We start from the raw sequence: 20,629 nt of genomic DNA, 5'->3' as shown, positions 1-20,629 counted from the left end.
TAAATTTCAATAGTTAACACAGTAAGGACATACATAAATTTGTTGCGTGATTAGGCCTAGAAGTGTTAAAAGATTGTATCGAACAAAGAACAAAAATTTTACTACTTTATTTATAAAATTCAAGTGTATGAATATCAAAGTTACATAGTGTATGTTGAAGCACATCCATAATTGATTAATTATTGAGGTCGGTGGAAACGAAGTGTAGAGAGAATGGATCCTAAAAGAATGCCACATCAGGTCCTACAGTATCATGTAACCTGTAACCCCAAAAGTAGTAGAAGTCCAGGCAAGACCCAAGAAAAGATGACTTAGAAACTAGAGATGAAAAAAAAAAAACTAACTGCCGCTCTCGCTCGCTGTGTTCGTTGCACTTGTATTTCGAGTCTCGTCTAGTAACTCTTGTGCGCTTCGAGTCTCGCTCATCATTCTCGAAATAGCATTTGGTCGACGTGGAAAGATTTCGTAACTTTGAATAACATACATTATTGAAATTAATGACATTAGAGATGTTTAATTGATACAAAAAGACAAAAGAAAACAGTATCACAGTTACCAAAATTTTCTGGGTTTCTACTATCAGATATTACCTATGGTTATATAAATAGAAAACAATTCTCAAATAAATTTGAATTTCTAAGAAACATAAAACATAACGTTAAATAAAGTGTTTTTTTAATTGAGATTGTATACTTCATCTCAAATATACGAAAAAAAAGTCCTAGTCTTTTAATCAGGGCCTAGTAATTAAATAAAGATTGGGGAACGGATTACTACACTGAAAGGCAGAGATGATGTTTCAAACAGTCTACTTGATTGTTTATACATACAGGGCATATCAAAAGTCCGGTAACACTTTAAATATTTTATTACACAAAAAGTAGCAATGATAACACTTTCAAACACACGTCAGTTTAAAGTCAAACTCTCAAAGTTATTCAGCCGCTTAATTTTCAGCGACGAAGCGACATTCCATACGAGTGGGAAAATTAAGAAGCACAACTGTCGTGTTTGGGGCACACAGAAACCTCACAGAATCATTGAACTTGAGCGTGATTCACCAAAGGTGAAACCTCACAGAATCATTGAACTTGAGCGTGATTCACCAAAGGTGAATGTTTTCTGCGCGTTGTCACAACGAAAACTGTACGGACCTTTCTTTTTCATTGAGGCTACTGTGACTAGACATTCATATCTGGACATGTTGGAGCAATGGCTGGTGCCTCAATTTAGACAAGATCTCGATGACGATTTCATCTTTCAGCAAGATGGGGCTCCGCCACATTTCCACAATGCAGTTCGTGCTTACCTGAATACGGAGATGTCTGATCGTTGGATAGGACGTGCTGGAGTAAGGAACAGATGTTTCATGACATGGCCACCAAGGTCACCCGATATGACTGCATGTGACTTTTTTCTTTGGGGGTATCTAAAGGACCGTGTGTTTGTACCGCCTTTGCCACGTGATTTAGAGGAACTAAAAACCAGAATTCGAGAAGCTGCCGCACGGTCACAGAGGATATGTTGAAAAGGGTATGGGAAGAGTTTGATTATCGTTTGGACATCTGCCGAGTCACTCGTGGTTCACACATTGAATCTCTGTAAGGTGTAAAACGAACTTTGAGAGTTTGACTTCAAACTGACGTGTGTTTGAAAGTGCTATCATTAGTAGTTTTTGTATAATACAATATTGAAAGTGTTACCGGACTTTTGATATATAACAGTTGCCAAAACAGATAAAAGTTCAGTCTGGTTTAAACAACTGTGACGATTCAAGCCTGCTTGACGTTTGAGAATTGACCACTCCCGAAGTCCCGATATTTTGTACGTTTGCTTACAAGCAGTCAACGACAGAAAAAATTGTCGTGCGGGTTTTCGGCTTTGCGGGCGCTTAGTCTTGCATTCTCGCTCCTTGTTCATCTCTAGTCTACTGGAAACAATAACAAGTTACCGAGACCTAACATTTATCTATGTATGATGATGATATGTGTCTCTCTCTCAATAATGTCCTCTCCTTAGTCACATGATTTCGCTAATGCTGCAAGTTGTTATATTTTGTACGAAACACTAAAAATTCTCCACCCATAAAAATGAATAGCAGCAACACAATAGAGATGCGGACTTCAAATCAGAAGATAATGGAACCTATAAGCGAGATACGTTGTAAGAGAAGGAACACAAGCGATGACGAGGAAAATCTTAGGGGAAAAAAGGAGGGGACAAGAACAATGATAAGACCCGTGGATGTTCGGGACATGAATGCTTGGTACCAGTGCAGACATAGACGGCAGACAAATAAGGTGAGGCGACGTGAAAGAAGATTGATGTCTAAGGAGGGCGTGCTGAATTGGTTCAGAGTGGGGGCTGCGCCTCAAGGGGCCTGACAGACGTCACAGGGGTGCCCATTCATTTGCATTTCTGCACAATTTAAATGTTTAATGAACTCATTTCTTTCGTTAACCTACTTTTATAACCAAGAGTATTATTTGCCCTACGGTATCACGTTATTAATGTGTATGCATGTCTCAGAAGTTAGTTTTTAGGCCAAAGACGGTCTTAAAATTACTTAAAATTGGATCTTAAAGCTTTTCATGCCCAAGATTAGAAGTGCAATCTGTTGTAAAATCGAATTTTACGCTATGGGTACACAATCAGCGTTTAAATTTGCACATGAGTGAATTACGTTGATTTAACCTCTTAGTACCGATCCCTTTGCCGTAGTATTATCACAGTCTAATATATACAGTCACGAAGCTCAATATGTAGTAAATATGCATCCATAGATAGTTGCTAACCACTAGGATCGCTAATATCGCCTCATTACAGACAATGCGAAATAGTACCAGCAAGTCTTTTGTTCCTAGTGTCCTCACAACTCAAGCTTCGTGACTGTATATACTAGACTTTGGTATTATGTAAAAAAAAGCCAAGTAAATTTACACAAAAATGCATCAATTTACAAAATGGGTTATAAAACGAGAAACATTCAAGTGGCCGTGAATCGCTCCACTGAACTTTCCTCTTTGCTATTAGCACAACAAAACAGTGGTGTTTGCCGTCTGGAGAATAACAGCAAGATGGACACTATATCACCATAGGTAGAAATTTCGTACCAAAACAGTCGATTTCAATTGAGTATAGCGAGGAATATAGATGCCACACGCTCTCGCCCTGCTACCGCTTGCTACAGACGATACGCAATTCACATACACAACGCATAGTATCATTCTGTGGATCTGTGTACAGTTGTGAATAGTTTGAAGAATATTGTAAATGTATATCAATATTTTAGATTCTGGAAACAGTAAGCTATCCTGTTATTATTGTAGTATTTACGTAATGTTAATATTATGCACGATTCCAAAAAGTAAACTCATTTATTAAATAATTATGCAAACAGGAAAGTGTAACAAGTTTATTTTTCCCCGATTATTCTTCGTTAAATGAGCGGTTGAGAGCAGAAGTGGTATAAGTCAAAAAATGGGTAATGAGGTTAAAGTAAACATTATGTAAAATACTGCGCAAAGTAGCAATTAAAATTGAATTTATTTAAACTATTAGTAGTCAGTGGATAGCACGAAAGACATAGTAATTGCTACTTTGAGCTGTCTTTTACAGAATTGTTACTTTAAACCTCATGGCTGAAATGTTGACATCTCGTGCTGCTATGCAATCCAAATTCAACATCGGAATTACGATACGAACTTCCTAGCTGTCATTACAATAGAAATGAAAACTTTTCTTGAACACAATTATGGGTTTTAAGAAATACTGTATCATATATTGCAGATTTTCCCAGTAACGTCTTGTAACGTAGAACGAATATTTTCAGAGTACAAATATTGTTTTTTGTTTCCTGAACATAAAAGTATTATATTTCTTTTGATAAAATCAAAATGTTCGTTATTATTTTGTTATAATGAGGCTGAAATCATAATTATTTACTTTTTATGTTATTTTTATACGTATGAGTAAATTATTTTAGTTTCGGAGTTGCAAAGTTTATAATTATAAATTATTGCTTTTTATATTATTTGTGTATTATTTTCTTGTTCTAAGGCCGTGGACGAGTGCAGCACATTCTTGGTTACCATCCGGCTGTACATGTTTGTCGTTCTGGTTCATTGGTCATAAACCTGCGCTACAACTTTTCATTCAGTAGAGATATAATCCAAGCTGGCACAACGTAACAATTATGGTACCAACTTCCTAGCTCTGTATAGACTACCACGATTAGATCGTGACCGGTACTTCCAGCAAAATTATGAATACTACGTGATTGGCACTTTAAGAGTTAAACAATAATATATAGAAAATTATAATAGTCTTAAATAAGCAGAGTTGAGCAATGTGAGTGTTTGTTGTTGTTTAGTCAACTGTCCGAAGACAGGTCTGGACGCCATAAGTGACACCAACAATCATCACTCATGAGGGAACTAGGCCATGAGATAGTGAGGTAGGATGGCCAGTTCCTTTCCCTATCTTGCATACATAGCTGACTAGTTACACATTACACTAATCAGACTTCAGATGTATACAATGTTGTTCTTCTTTCTCTGATACCTCAATCAGAGGTAAATGCATTATTCAGCACAATGTAACATCGGAATGTAAAACAAAAATCAATAAATAAACAGTCATGGCAAGCAAATATTAACTAATCTATAACAAAATATATGATAATTATATTAATGTTTGATGGTAACAATGATGATGAATCTGATGATTGTGGTGATTATTATTATTATTATTACTATTATTATTATTATTATTATTATTATTATTATTATTATTATTATCAGAGACTAAACAACAACAAACAACACTCACATTGCTCAACTCTGCTTATTTAAGATTATTATAATTTTCTATATATTCTTGTTTAACTCTTTAACCCGTCAGCACACGCACATTATTTTATAGCGGTAGCACACGCGTTGGGTATTTTTTACCCCAAAATAAATAAAGTGTTACTAACAACAAAATATATTTAATACTGAAATGCTATAATTTTATAATTGTTAGGAATATTTTAAAGTAATTTCAACACTTCTTTTTAATTTAACAATTAATCATATGAATACTAACTTTGAGTGAAAGTCTTCCACAAAAAAACACCACAATATTATATTTTTGATCTCAGTGCTAACACAAATGTAAAAATGAAAGAAAAAGTATTTATGGGCATCACTCGTCCACTCATTCACTATCACCACTTCTGGTATCAGCATACTCATCACAAGAAGGCACCGAATGTTCTTTACAAATCATATTGTTGCACCTATGATGTATTAGTTTTACGATCCTTCTTCCTAGGACATACCTCACATCAACTTGAGGACATCTTCATTCGTTTCTGTGTTGGTTGGGTTAGTTCCTCCACACCATTCATTCTTCGAACAGTGGATCTGATTTCCAAAGGCAAATTCTTCAATGTCAACCGATGAGCCAAATGATTTTTCACCAATCCAAGAGCCAGTTCCTTCAGAAATGATCGGCGGATGATTGGTCCTTGTGAAGTAGCATTGTTAGTTTTATAAATAACTAAAGAATTAATTGCTGTAATGTTGAGAAGACCAAAAAACACGGTAAGTGGCCAACGTCGGGATTTTCTGGACACACTGTATGTATCGCATAGTTCATCCACTACATCAATTCCTCCTTTAGTAGCATTGTAAAACGTTATTATTTCCGGTTTCTTTTCCTCTCTGGTGTCTGGATCAATGGCATCATCATAATACATAGTGAAGCTACTAGAACCACTTTTCCTGGTTTTGGAACATAGGAAGTGAGAGTCAGTCTATCTTGGAATCCAAAAATACTGGAAAATTGTTCACGCCTTTTCTGCACAAATTCAGGAGGAATTTCATGTTTATTTAGTCTTACAGTTCCAACACATGTTAAGTTGTGATCACTGAGAAGTTCTTTGGCAAGTGGCACACTCATAAACCAGTTATCAAACGTAACATTTCTTCCAGTTCCACTAATAGGAGTAATCAGCCGTTTGACTACATCAGATGGCGAATTTGATTGACGGTATTGGCCTTCTGGTTGCATATCACAGTATATTTCCAAGTTCAACACATAGAAAGTGCGGGAATCAGCTAGTCCAAATATTTTATGCCATATTTGGCTGGTTTGCTTTTGATATACTATCTGAATAAGCAGTGTCCTCAGAAGGGCTCCAATTTTTCATCGATAGTGCAATATTCAGCAACTATATAACTTTTCTGGAAGTTCTTTATGATAGAGTCAAAAACACTTCTCATTGGAGCGAGTCTATCAGTCGCTTTTCTAATTTCTCTTGTAGTAATGTTGCCGAAACGAAGGCACCGCAAAAGAAAGAAGAAACTGTTTATTCCCATTGTTCCATCAGTTGTCCACAAATCTTTAGCGTTGAGTTTAGCTACCCTCAGTGCACCAGCAAAATATAACAGACCAAAAAGTGCTTTTATCTCAGTCTGATCAGTTATCGAAGCATCACATTCGCGAACGAAGTTGTTCTGGCTAGATCTGATGTAATATTTGTGTACTTGACAATATCATCTGTGATGTTATCATCTATAAAACACGACTAGGATTCTAATGGTAACTTTGCTTGGCGAGCTTGTCCCTTACAGCCCGGAAGGTGAGTAACTATATTGCACGCTCTGGTCTTAACATTTCGAGGTGGTACACTCTTCCTCCAAGAAGTTCCGTCTTTACCTTTGTAAGTAGTAAACTGAGATAGTGGAGCGTTGTCGTCACAGTCGTCATCACTACTATCTGCTTCCTGTTCCTGTTCCTGTTCCTGTTCTGTATCGGTATTATGTTCACTTTCCGAAATATGATCATCTTCATCTTCCGATTCACCTTGAATAATTTCTTGTTCGCCCTCTTCATCCAGCCAGCCTACTGTTTGACGACTTTGCGTAGACTCTAAGTCCATTTTGAAATGTAAAATACAAATGGAACTCTATCAAAATTATTCGCTACTACTGCTCCTTAAGCACACGCGCGGGGTATTTCTTACCCGGTCTTTATATAAACATGTGTAAACTTGTGCAGCCACAAGAAAACTGATTCAATCATATGTACAACAATGCACAAAGATCTGAAAGAAAGATACTGAAAACGCGGGATGAATTTAAAATTGATGGACAGTGTTGCCAGCAAATAAAATAACGCCTGGGTATTTTTTACCCCAGCGCGTGTGCTTACGGGTTAAAGTGCCATCACGTAGTATTCATAATTTTGCTGGAAGTACCGGTCATGATCTAATCGTGGTAGTCTATACAGAGCTAGGAAGTTGGTACCGGTACCAAAATTGTTACGTTGTGCCAGCTTGGATTAGGCCTATATCTCTACTGAATGAAAAATAGTAGCGCAGGTTTATGATCAATGAACCAGAACGACAAACATGTACAGCCGGATGGTAACCAAGAATGTGCTCCACTCGTCCACGGCCTTAGAACAAGAAAATAATACACAAATAATATAAAAAGCAATAATTTATAATTATAAACTTTGCACATTATGAACATTAAAATAGGCAGGCAAAAAGGCATTATAAATAGCTAAAATACGCAATAAAAGGCAATTATGAAAACCTTGCACTTTCCAAAAAGGGATTTCGGCAGGAAGAAAAGCTTTACATAAGTCGAATGCAAATTGAGATTTTCGTCTCGATGTTGCAATTACTGTTGGAAGCAAAGAAATCTTCTTCCCAGTAGCCATGGAAAGAGCATTTTTGTGTTTGGTTGTACTGATATGTCGCGATATGAAATATTTAGCTAGCTACAACAACGTCGCAATGAAAACTGAAAGAAAAATAACGTTAGACCCGCACTCATTGTTGCCTTGTCAAATAAAGACAAGCGATAATTAAAACGCTTACTGTTATACATTTTTGCACGGCAGCACTCATTGTTGCAAGGAGAATATGAACTGACTGAAAGACAATACTATACATTCGGTGAAGTCGCTTTCATTGTAGCGGTTATAGAAATAAATTAAAATATACCTGTAGGAAATTTTAATAATACATTAATAAATAATAGATAAGTAATTAAATAAAGCAAAAAAAATCATTTTTTTTTTTGTAAATTAGGCATTTATATTAAAAAAGACAGAAAAGAGCAACATAAAACTGTGACGTTTCAATCACAAAGGTATAATTCGTACAGCTTTAAATTCAAACTGAAGAGAGATTTAACATATTTAAAAAGGCATTCTGATTATTATTATTATTATTATTATTATTATTATTATTATTATTATTATTATTACCACTAAACTGGTTCGAGTCCCAATGTATGGGACCGGTGTCCACCCAGGATCGTGATGTACTTGGGGATCTACGATAGGTAGCGAAATTTGGTTACGAAAGCCAGCTATAACGATTGGGGGGGGGGGTAATTACCACATGAGGGGGAATGAATGAACCAAAATACCGTGCAGGTCTAGCAAAGCGCTTCTTTTCGAGCTGCGCAACCGGAGAGCTGCAAATGTTGCGAAAGAATGCCGGTCGTCTATTTGCAGCCGCATGTATTTCTTAATTCTTCAACACATTTTAAATAACCAATGGCACTATTTCATAAGCAATATTGGCAATTTGAACCTATGCTGTGAAAATTTAAAAACTAAATTGTGTCATCAGCAGATAACGTGTGCTCTGTCGGCAACTGTCATAAATAATTTATTTTCATCAGGTTGGTCATTTAACGAAGCTGTATCAACTATTAGGTTATTTAGAGTCGATGATATTGGTGACAGCGAATGGTATTTGGCGATATGAGGCCGAGGATTCGCCATAGATTACCTGGCATTCACCTCACGGTTGGGGAAAACCTCGGAAAAAACCCAACCAAGTAATCAGCCCTAGCGGGGATCGAACCCGCACCCGAGCGCAACTTCAGACCGGTAGGCAAGCGCCTTAACCGACTGAGACACGACGGTGGCTTCGCCATGTTCAACACTACATTAAATAGAAATCATATAAAGTATTACTGCCACATTTTGTTGGTAAGAAGTTTTAACAAAACCAGTATAAAAATTGCACAGCTGCAAACCATGAGAATCCTGTTCGCACGTCGCTACTTCAGAACTGCACGCAGCATGAAAAAGTCTCCAACAGCCGGTAGAGTAGCCGCTACTTTTCCAGTCTCTCTATTGTTTACACGCCACAGTACGTGCTGCAAAAGTAGCTTTATGTGATCGTGTATTAATTGTAAAATATTGAAGTTTTAAAGAAGGTAAAAGAAAACAGATCGTTACCGAAAGCACATTAAATGCATGCTCAGTACAATGAAGTGCAACAATTATGAGAAGTTTAAAAGAAGCTGTGAAAATGAAATTTCGGTTGAAGGAATAAGGCGAAGCCTTTAAAATGATTCGTTATTACAGAATTTTCGCACCCTCGTCGCTCGCTAAAAGCTAATGCTATGTTGACATCAGTAGTAACGTATTTTGGGACGTATGATCACGTTCGTAAAACTTCGGAAATAATCGTAAGGAATCGGAGCACATAGCCTATTCCTTTAACGTAATCTCAAGGAAAAATTCTTTCTTGAGCTTTCTTGTACTTCAGTCTGAATAATTTATGCATCTTGAGCTGGATGACTACCATCCACAGTGGTAAATCTCAAACGAATTAGGTCTGCGGTGAACTTCGTTCACTTCCACGTTATTCGTCTAGAGCAGTGATCGTCAGCACTCGCTGAAATGGGTGACGAGTAAGCAGTGTATCGTAATATGCCCCGTCGTGCAGCAGGAAGAGCGAGAGAGCATACCAGCCAACAGCTATGGATGCACCATAGTGCAGTCTCTTATCCGCGGGTAAAAGACGCTAGCCCGAGGGTGCACTGTACTAGACCGCTGGTCTAGGGATTACGGGTCTGCTATTGAAATAACGTGAGGTGAATGACTCTGATTGGCTCTTTCATCAATAGCGTTCATCATAGCTTCAACCGTTTAGCGTACCAGTTAGGGTGTGAAAATTGTCTATTAACTTCTGTTAATTATTTATTATTATATTCAGGAAATAGTCGGAACAATTTGATTTATCCTACTTAAATTTACTAACAATAATTAGGTTACGAATAAATGTATTGGCAAAGCATTACCTATGTTGATAATACGACCCCGTGGAATGTGGTCGTTGTACCCCTTTCCAAGTTACTTACTTCACGGAGTGCGTGTCTTTTTAGCTGTCTAGAACAACACGAGACATTCATGCTTAAGCAACGATGAAAGAGTAATGGAACGGAGAAAATTCTCTCCGGCGCCGGGATTTGAACCCGGGTTTTCAGCTCTACGTGCTGACGCTTTATCCACTAAGCCACATCGTATGATGACGCAGAATATCTGCATGCAAATATCATATGTACTTCGGTACAATATAATAATATATATGATAAGACGGCGCTTATTCCGTCGGATCCCGGCCAACTAGTCACTCATTACGAGTGCACCTCAGCACATGTGTGGACTTTGGTCCTAGGTTCATAGATATCTATGACGTAGTGCAGAGGGCGACCACTAGAGGGAACCCAAGAGTTGGAACTTAAAACTGAGACGATTCTTCCGACGCCGGGGTGGAATCCGGTGTGGCTTAGTGGATAAAGCGTCAGCACGTAGAGCTGAAAACCCGGGTTCAAATCCCGGCGCCGGAGAGAATTTTTCTCCGTTCCATTACTCTTTCATCGTATGATGACGCAGAATATCTGCATGGAAATATCATATGTACTTCGGTACAATATAATAATATATTAAGCAACGTTGCCTAGTTGTAATGTTAAGGCTCTGTCGCTGTTAGTTATAAGTTGCAGCCACAAAGAAGATGAGACGTATGGACTAAATCGCGCGAAAAGTATGTTAGCTGCTGGTGGTAGTGCCATGTATCTTGAGCTTTCTCCTGAGATCATGTAGGTCGTGGGACTTTAGTTGTCTGCTAATTTAGAAAAAAATATGTTGTAGTTTATTACACCTCGAATTGCAGGGGGAAATTAATTAAGTTACAAATCTTGAAATCTCTTTTGTACAATAGAGGGTAGAGGGACCGGAATGATATCTACGCGGAAAGGTGAAGGGATTCTAAAGACTGTAGGGGAGTTCGGAGGCGGTCAGCGCGGAAGCCTTAGGGCATGCATATAATACCATTCCATTCCTGGTAGTACAATGGGCACATCCAAGCGGCCTACGTGATAGAGAATTCCCCATCCCGTGCCCTTCCCCTCAATGGGAACTAATAAAGAAAAGATGATAGTGTTGATAATGATAATAAGAACAATATTTATATTATTGTTATTATTATTATTATTATTATTATTATTATTATTAAACAGTTTGTGGTAAGACTCCCGGTATGGATAATAGAAAATATTTATGTATTTCCTCCCAAGGGAATGGGAGTTTGTCCCATGTCATATGTTGTCCTGTGTTGTCACATCAGTGGCCGTATGCCGTGTTAACCACACGACCAGGAACGCCCGAAATGTGCGCCTGTATAATGTTGGTCAACAGATATTCTCCTTCAACAAAGCTCTGTTACTAAACGCACTGTTCTATACAGATATATGGTTACAAGTTTCAGCTTTCTATTTGCCGACTCCCATATCAGAACAACAGGAAACTTTAGTTGTCTGCTAATTTTCAAAAAAATATGTTGTAGTTTATTGCACCTCGATTTGCAGGGAAAAATTAATGAAGTTACAGATCTTGAAATCTCTTTTGTACAATAGAACAACTTTGTTGCCTTATCTATAGTAATAATAAATCTGTAGCCGAAATTTTTCTGGTAATTTTCGATTTTCCAAAAATAATTGGTGTCAACATGTATAATTAATCATCCTGAAACCGAAAATCGCGTTTTGAAATTTTTATTTCTATGTCTGGATGTTTGTTACCTTTCACGTGATAATGGCTGAACCGATTTATATGAAAATTGGAATATAAATTAAGTTCGTTGTAACTTAGATTATAGGCTATATGTCATTCAAAATACTCTATTTAGGGCCGAATTCATAGTCAATACTTATCGTAAGGAAACACTTAAGCAGTTACTTATAATAATTTCCAATTCATAAATCCCACTGAAGTGAACACTTATTCAAATAAGGTAGCTTATCAGCTTACTCAAGTGTTTCCTCATATGCATTGTAATCAGCCGATTCGGTATACAATAGATGATGATTATGATTTAATTTAATTTATTGAGTTCTGTAATTAAAATGAAAATGAGTTTCGGCAAGCAAAAGATATATCAGAGATACGGAAAATCCTTTAGAGACGTATAATGATCAACAATTTAAGAGGAGATACCGTTCCGACAAGAACACTGTTGTGAATATTCTGGTGTCTCTCATTTCAATTCACAATACAACCATGAGGCTTACCGATTTCGCCACTGCTGAAAGTACTGGTTGCTTTGAGATATTATGATACAGCAGCATTTCAGATAGATTTAAGTGGCATTTTTTTTTTTCGAAAAGTATTCACGTCCCAACAAAGTGTTATTTGCATTTTTGTTTGTATTCTACCCAAGGAATAAGCTATTAAAATTTGCATAATTATACCACTTCCACTTTGTTTAGCATAAAAATAACTGAAAAATAAATTAAAATGATTTACTGACAGAAATATTTCCGGAGTTTGCATTAAACTCGGGCTGCAATTTTGTTTCATGTCAATTTCTTCTTTTGGAGAGAACAATTATCAATTCTTTTACTTTCGACGATATCTCCATATTTCATAACTAGTTCTCTTAGCTCATTTCTTTCTTTAATGTAAAATGCTTTCTGGACATCTTGTATAATTTTTAGCTCTATAATATTTACTTCTGTATTTGTGTATGACAATAATGCCGATTTAACAATTTGAAGGCGCTGTAAAACAATTGAGTGTAGGAAAGCGCTCACGTCTAGCCATGTTGCCATATTTCTTTCGTTGTCAAGGGAATGCTCCGGGCATATGAATGAGTAGCGTCTCTGCAATACGATCTAAAATTAGTTCTAAGGAAACGCTCATTACTTAAGTTTTTCCTCATTTTATAAGTGACGACTATGAATTCAACCCTTAAAACGGGAGTTATAAGGGGGCCTGAATTAAATAAATCGAAATATCTCGCGTATTATTGATTTTTATGAAAGATATTACATAACAAACGTTTCTTTAAAAACGATTTCCAATAAGTTTATTCTATGCAAAATTTTTATAGGACTGATATTACTATGATGTACCGAAGTACATAATATTTCCGTGCAGGAGTTCTGCAATACCATATGGCGAGATATTTTTGTTTTATAATAACAATGTTTTTATATAGTGGCCAGGTCAGATTAGCCACGAATATACCGGTAATAGAGATAAAACAAATGACTCTGCATCTATTTAAGGCGGCCTTGGAGTCCTTGGACAACAATCGGATTGATATACGGATATGATATGTGTTTATAATATGCTAAATAGTATTATATTATAAAGAGAGAATGTTTGTGTGTTTGTATGAGGCAATCTCAAGAAACTGTTGGTTATTTACAAGAAGTCGTCGCTGAACGATTCACATTATTTCCAGGTTAGTTGAATCAACTCATCTAGTGAACGATATAAATCTTTAAAATACTAGGTGTCTCTCTCCCTTCTCCTTTTGTTACCACTGCAAAATACGATAATTTGGTCCAGGGAGCATTCTCTTTTGGCACAAGGATAATTTATGTAACATGTTTGTAAATGCTACGTACAACATAATTTTATTATATTATTATTATTACCCATTTCAGCGAGTACTGACGACCACTGCAAAATACGACAATTTGGTCCAGGGAGCATTCTCTTTTGGCACAAGGATGATTTATGTAACAGGTTTCTAAATTATTAGTCTTTTAAATACCGGTACATTCTTTAATAAATCACTGAAAAACAAATGTGAATACATAGGATGTGGAGTGAGTACGAAATTGTTATTATTTTTTATTTTTTGGCGCATCATTTTTACGTAAATAATGACAAATAAAAACTAACATGCCACATAACATTATTTTAAGAAATACAGGAAACAAGCATGAACAATATTCACCATTCTTAATGATCGGGGGATAGAAAAAAAACGTATGGAATAGAAATTACATACAAATGTGCATGTGATAAACAATAAGCAAACCATCTTCGATTAATAATTTCAAAACAACGTGAATATAGCGTGGATTGTGTAGGAAAATAATTTCTTAAATGTTGCTTCCAATATGCATCATTGTTAACTTATGAAAACAAATGAAAATTAACATGGCATAAAGACAATTTGAAGAAAGACAGGAGATATTAAGTAATATTCATCGTTCTTAATTATCTTTGGATGGAAAATAACAATGAAATATGTATAAAATAGAAATTACATACAGGTGAGCATATAAAAACAGTAAGTATAATCATTTATTTGGTTAATAAGCTTAAATTACTCCAGGTTTAGTGTAAGAGTGGCCTATATATCTAACGATGCCTCCCAGCGAATTATTTAATTTAAAAACAAAAAAATCGTGTTACAAGATTGAATTTGTGTATTTTCTCTGAAACTTTCCAAATATCTGTAGGCAGTCTTTTACATTGGATTTCCAAAAATTTATTTAGCGCAACATTAGCATTAGCAGCCATTTTGAAAATGTTGTGTAACAATAGACAATGGAATCGTTCACAGAAGTGAACTATAAATGATGTGAATCGTTCAGTGCATCCATCTTGTTGTGTAACAATAGAAGTGAACTATAAACGATGTGAATCGTTCAGCGACGACTTCTTGGAAATAACCAAACTGTTTAATAGATTTAAATAATTCTTTCATCATTGGAAAGTGTACTTCCTTTAGATGGACGTAGGCTTTGTCATTACAGAAGCTCAAAAGTGAATCGAGGACTGAGCACAAATGCAGATAAGGTAGGACTAAACAGAACTTTTATAATATTGTCGAAACTAATAATTAGCTATATGTACTGCAGTTAAAGTTAATGCTACTTGGAGGTACCGTACTGAAATATGATGTCTGATTCGCGTTGCGTTTTTTATGAAAGAATGAAAGTCAGAGATGGAATAATTTTACAAATATACACGCGGCACATATTCAGTATTAATTATTCAGTAACATAAAAGTACATATTTTATGGCTTAATTACGTATTTAGGTAAGCTAGGGTAATGTATACTTAATAGGTAACAGTTCTATGTAGTGCGCAATACTCCATATTGAATAATTAACAAACAAACATCTTTAGCATGACTTGTGATTTGTAGGCCATCTTAAACCCCAAACTCCACCCCTCTGAACGCGAGATCTTTTATACAGACGTGGACAAATTATTAACAAAATTGACGATTTTTATGGCAATTCTGTTTACAAAATTGGCTTTTCAATTTAGACTACATTTGACAATTTTGCATATTTACATCATTACAGTAGACAGAAATATGCAAAAATGTCAACTGTAGTTTAAATTGAAGAGTCAAGCTTTGTAAAAATATATAATAAAAGTCTTCAATTTTGCTAATAATTTGTAAATTAGCAAAAATGTCAACTGCATTGAAGAGACAAATTTTGTAAAAATATAAAACAAAAATCTTCAGTTTTGTTAATAATTTGGAAATATCCAAAATGTCAACTGTAGTCCAAATTGAAGAATCTAATTTTGTAAAAATATAGAATAAAAACCTTCAGTTTTGCTAATAATTTGTAAATATGCAAAAATATGAAATGTAGTCCAAGTTGAAGAGTTAAATTTTGAAAAATACACAATACAAATCTTAAATTTGGCTAATTATTTGGAAATACACAAAAATGTCAACTGTAGCCTAAATTGAAGAATCATATTTTGTAAAAATATATAATAAAAATCTTCAATTTTGCTAATAATTTGTCCACGTCTGTATTCTGTCAGTTACTGCCGAATGTTACAATAAAAACAATTAACAACATAGGTACCTCAGTCATAATATCATACCAGATGAAATTATGAAGTAATATTACATAATTAAAATAAGACTATTTGATCTAGGGAGCATTCGTTTTCGTTGCAAGAATAATTCGTTTAACATGTTTTTAAATTAGTCATGAATATGTTGCTCTGCTGGAAAAGTTTTTCTTCCTGAGATTCATGAGCCTTCACAACAAATTAAAAACTTAGGTAGGTACTTATAGTAGTACATCCGTTATCAACACACCTTTTAAATAATATAGGGCAGTACAAAACTTTATTTCAAATGGTATCGTTTGGTGACAAAACTTCTTCAAGCTGAGAGTAACAACCTTCAGTTCTTACAAATATATTCTATTTCAGACGCTTACTTACTTACTTACAAATGGCTTTTAAGGAACCCGAATGTTCATTGCCGCCCTCACATAAGCCCGTCATCGGTCCGTATCCTGTGCAAGATTAATCCAGTCTCTATCATCATATCCCACCTCCCTCAAATCCATTTTAATATTATCTTCCCATCTACGTCTCGGCCTCCCTAAAGGTCTTTTTCCCTCCGGTCTCCCAACTAACACTCTATATGCATTTCTGGATTCGCCCATACGTGCTATATGCCCTGCCCATCTCAAACGTCTGGATTTAATGTTCCTAATTATGTCAGGTGAAGAATACAATGCGTGCAGTTCTGCGTTGTGTAACTTTCTCCATTCTCCTGTAACTTCATCCCGCTTAGCCCCAAATATTTTCCTAAGCACCTTATTCTCAAACACCCTTAACCTATGTTCCTCTCTCAGAGTGAGAGTCCAAGTTTCACAACCATATAGAACAACCGGTAATATAACTGTTTTATAAATTCTAACTTTCAGATTTTTTGACAGCAGACTGGATGATAAAAGCTTCTCAACCGAGTAATAACAGGCATTTCCCATATTTATTCTGTGTTTAATTTTCTCCCGAGTGTCATTTATATTTGTTACTGTTGCTCCCAGGTATTTGAATTTTTCCACCTCTTCAAAGGATAAATTTCCATTTCGTACAATATTCTCGTCACGAGACATAATCATATACTTTGTCTTTTCGGGATTTACTTCCAAACCTATCTCTTTACTTGCTTAAAGTAAAATTCCCGTGTTTTCCCTAATCGTTTGTGTATTTTCTCCTAACATATTCACGTCATCCGCATAGACAAGCAGCTGATGTAACCCGTTCAATTCCAAACCCTCTCTGTTTTCCTGGACTTTCCTATTGGCATACTTTAGAGTAAAGTTAAAAAGTAAAGGTGATAGTGCATCTCCTTGCTTTAGCTGACAGTGAATTGGAAACGCATCTGACAGAGACTGGCCTATACGGACTCTGCTGTACGTTTCACTGAGACACATTTTAATTAATCGAACTAGTTTCTTGGGAATACCAAATTCAATAAGAATATCATATAAAACGTCTCTCTTAACCGAGTCATATTTTTTATTCACTCTGTATATAAAATAATATGAGTATGAAGTGGAACCATGTACGGATAGAAAAACGCACGAAATCTAAAAACATAAGAGCGCAAATATGACTCTGGAGGTTTGAGCTGGGTTTGGTTGGCCACCCCTGGAGACATTCCGCCCCCAGTTCTGCGGCTGAAAGATAAGGATCTGCCCACTCTTCTGCTCTTATGTAACTATGTTTTCCTTTTCGAGATTAATGGCTTTTGTGTGATGGATTTGATGATTCGATGCATTTCGTTCAGCAAACATGCTATTTGCAACCAGAGAATGGAATCATTTGTTATGTTATTTCAGGAGGAAAAAGTCGTAGTGCAGAGTAAGACATCTCCCTTGCTTCCAAAATACAATACGGTGAGATGCCTTGTGACTGATTCCCCGACTTTACGTCATGGATCTGAAAAAACGACCCTTTTGTATGGAATTTATTCTGAACTTTAACTTTTTAGCGATGTTCAAGTTCACTCTATATATATAATTTGAACTGGTAATGGAAATTACGGGAAAACGGCTGAACAGATTTTAATGAGTGACCCCTCATTTTCATGCCTGGCATCCAAAGTTTTCCGGAAAAGTACTCGTAGTAGTTTTCAGTGAAATGTCAATTTTCCTACATAATTTTCCTATTTTCCAAAATCCATTTGTTGTCAGTTTTGAGAACTAATTTTATTGAATCACGGCCGACTTGATTCAATTTCAGAACAAAACACACACTACAATAAACAATAAGCTATTACACGAAGGATTGCCGACATATTTAGAGCTCAATTCAATTTTTTTTTTTTTTTTTATCCAATGCCACCAGGTTGTCTTTCCGACATTTCTGGTCTTCTCTCCTGGCTGTGGCTTAATTGTAACCCACTTCTGAGGTTGGGGCGCCTGGAAGGCGGAGTTACATTACCCCGATGACTCTGCAGTGTATAATTTTCTGAGTACAGCTGTGTATTGGATATTCAAATCTACGAAACTTGAGGTGGTTTGATTACATTATTACCATCAGAAATTAAATATTACTATAGTTAATATCATAATGCGACTATTTTTCATTAATTGTACATAATATTGATGCTATATGGATGACATGAAAGTGAAACGTTTTGAAGTTATGTAGGTAAATGTAGAGAATATCTTAATTTAGGTTTTCATTTCTATAATTTACTGAGTGACTGCTATATATAACTATAAAACTTAAGTAAGATAATAATATTGTTATTAAAAATCAAATATTTTTATACTCATTAACCCAGTGGGGTTGGGTCTTTTTCATATACTTAATGGCGGTATAGTGTAGATATTGATATGTATCATTGTCTTCAGTATTGGCTCGAAAGATAGCAAAAATTACAGTTCCTAAGGAAAGATAAAAAGGTATTACTTACTGATCAAATAAGAGGCGTAGAAAATTTTGTAGTCTCCAGATCATTTGAGCAAGATCTCTTAGTAGGATAAAATGATTTTACGCTCTACATTTCAAGTTCTACATGCAGCAGCTATACGAAAATGCTATTGTTCGAAAGCTTAGCAAACCTGACTTTTTTTAATTTTTGCCTACAATCCACAATGACCTGAAATAGCTACTGCTATCGTTCTGACATTGATACTTGCGTTTTCGCGTTGAAACTCAAAAACTGAAGTTGGATAGGTCCAAGAAAATGTATTTGGCCTAAAAAAATCCATTCAGAGGGAGTATGTTTCATTATTATGGAAGCAAATAACTATCAAAAAGACAATTATTATTAATTGAAAATAAATTTGAAAAATTTTTATTTGAACGTCTAACGAACTTATTTTGCAGCAGAATTTGCTGCACAAGCCACTAGTATCTATTATAAATTCTCCAGTACAACTTAAAATAATAACTACATATACATACACATATCACATTTTATAATAGTGTATGCAAAACTTACCCTCTCCAGGCCGGAGTTGTCAGCATTCCACGCAATAACAGGAATCCCCAAGTAACCGGCGAGTTGAAGGAAGTACTGCGCCGACGCGGTGCTCCTACCATATTTCTCGTAGTTCATCAGGTACAAGATGGCCGAAACATTTACGGAGAGGAACTCCTGGCACAACGAGTTTAAGATTGCTGAAAAAAAAAAAAAAATATTTGTTCACAATATTGAAAAAAAATCGCATGTAATTTAGAATTGCAGTGATACGTTTCCATTACAATTGCTATTTTTAAGAGATTTAAAACATGGACATTTATTCTTGTACCGTTAAAAAGTCACTTATGAACATTACCATCACGCTTTAACAATTATACATCTACTACGTGTAGATGACTCATTTATTCAATTTGACGTTTATTTTCACTACTTTTAGGCTTACATGTTAATTTAAACTTTTTAAATATCTGTGACATTGTATAAGATATATATTTTGATGTACCGAAGTACATATGATATTTCCATGCAGATATTCTGCGTCATCATATGATGAAAGAGTGATGGAACGGAGAAAAATTCTCTCCGGCACCGGGATTTGAACCCGGGTTTTCAGCTCTACGTGCTGATGCTTTATCCACTAAGCCACGCCGGAATTTTTCTCCGTTCCATCACTCTTTCATCATATGATGACGCAGAATATCTGCATGGAAATATCATATGTACTTCGGTACATCAAAATATATATGATATGCGTAATAAAATCACTTTGTGATTTAAGACGGCGCCCATACCGTCGGATCCCGGCCAACCAGTCACTCATTCGAGTGCACCTCAACACATGTAAGGACTTCGGTCCTGCGTTCATAGACATCTATGACGTAGTGGAGAGGGCGGCCACTAGAGGGAGCCCAAGAGATGGAGCTTAATCTGAGACGATTCTAACCGGCGTCGGGGTTGTATCCGGGGTGGCTTAGTGGATAAAGCATCAGCACGTAGAGCTGAAAACCCGGGTTCAAATCCCGGCGCCGGAGAGAATTTTTCTCCGTTCCATCACTCTTTCATCATTGTATAAGATATTAATTATACAACGAGATGTCATTTTATTTTTACTAACATTTTTAATATTAACCTGGGTATACTTTTGGATCAGTGGTTCAGAACCAGAAACACCTTTTGCTACACCCTTTCCACGATTAAAGTTCGATGATACTGGCGTAAAATACAAACAAATCACTTTACTAGGTATAGGAGGGAAGAAAAGTAGTTCATCCGTTTACGTAAACTAGGAGATATCGTAATTTTGAGTTTGATAA

General features: G+C 35.9%; 1 protein-coding gene across 5 annotated transcripts in view; it reads right to left on the bottom strand.

The window, feature by feature from the left end:
* Nmdar2 (NMDA receptor 2) overlaps positions 1–19,509 on the bottom strand; it is an 825,403-nt gene extending 805,894 nt beyond the window's left edge. For all 5 annotated transcript variants that reach the window (XM_069831779.1, XM_069831775.1, XM_069831778.1 and 2 more), the window contains exon 1: positions 19,335–19,509. In XM_069831779.1, the coding sequence (XP_069687880.1) occupies positions 19,335–19,451 (117 nt within the window). In that variant the 5' untranslated portion in view covers positions 19,452–19,509. The remainder of the gene's footprint in view (positions 1–19,334) is intronic.
* Between the last annotated feature and the right edge of the window lie 1,120 nt (positions 19,510–20,629).

This window comes from Periplaneta americana, chromosome 7 (assembly GCF_040183065.1).
Source record: "Periplaneta americana isolate PAMFEO1 chromosome 7, P.americana_PAMFEO1_priV1, whole genome shotgun sequence".
Lineage (NCBI taxonomy): Eukaryota > Metazoa > Arthropoda > Insecta > Blattodea > Blattidae > Periplaneta > Periplaneta americana.
Note: the sequence above shows the minus strand (reverse complement) of the source record. Positions and strands in the feature narration are given on the sequence as shown.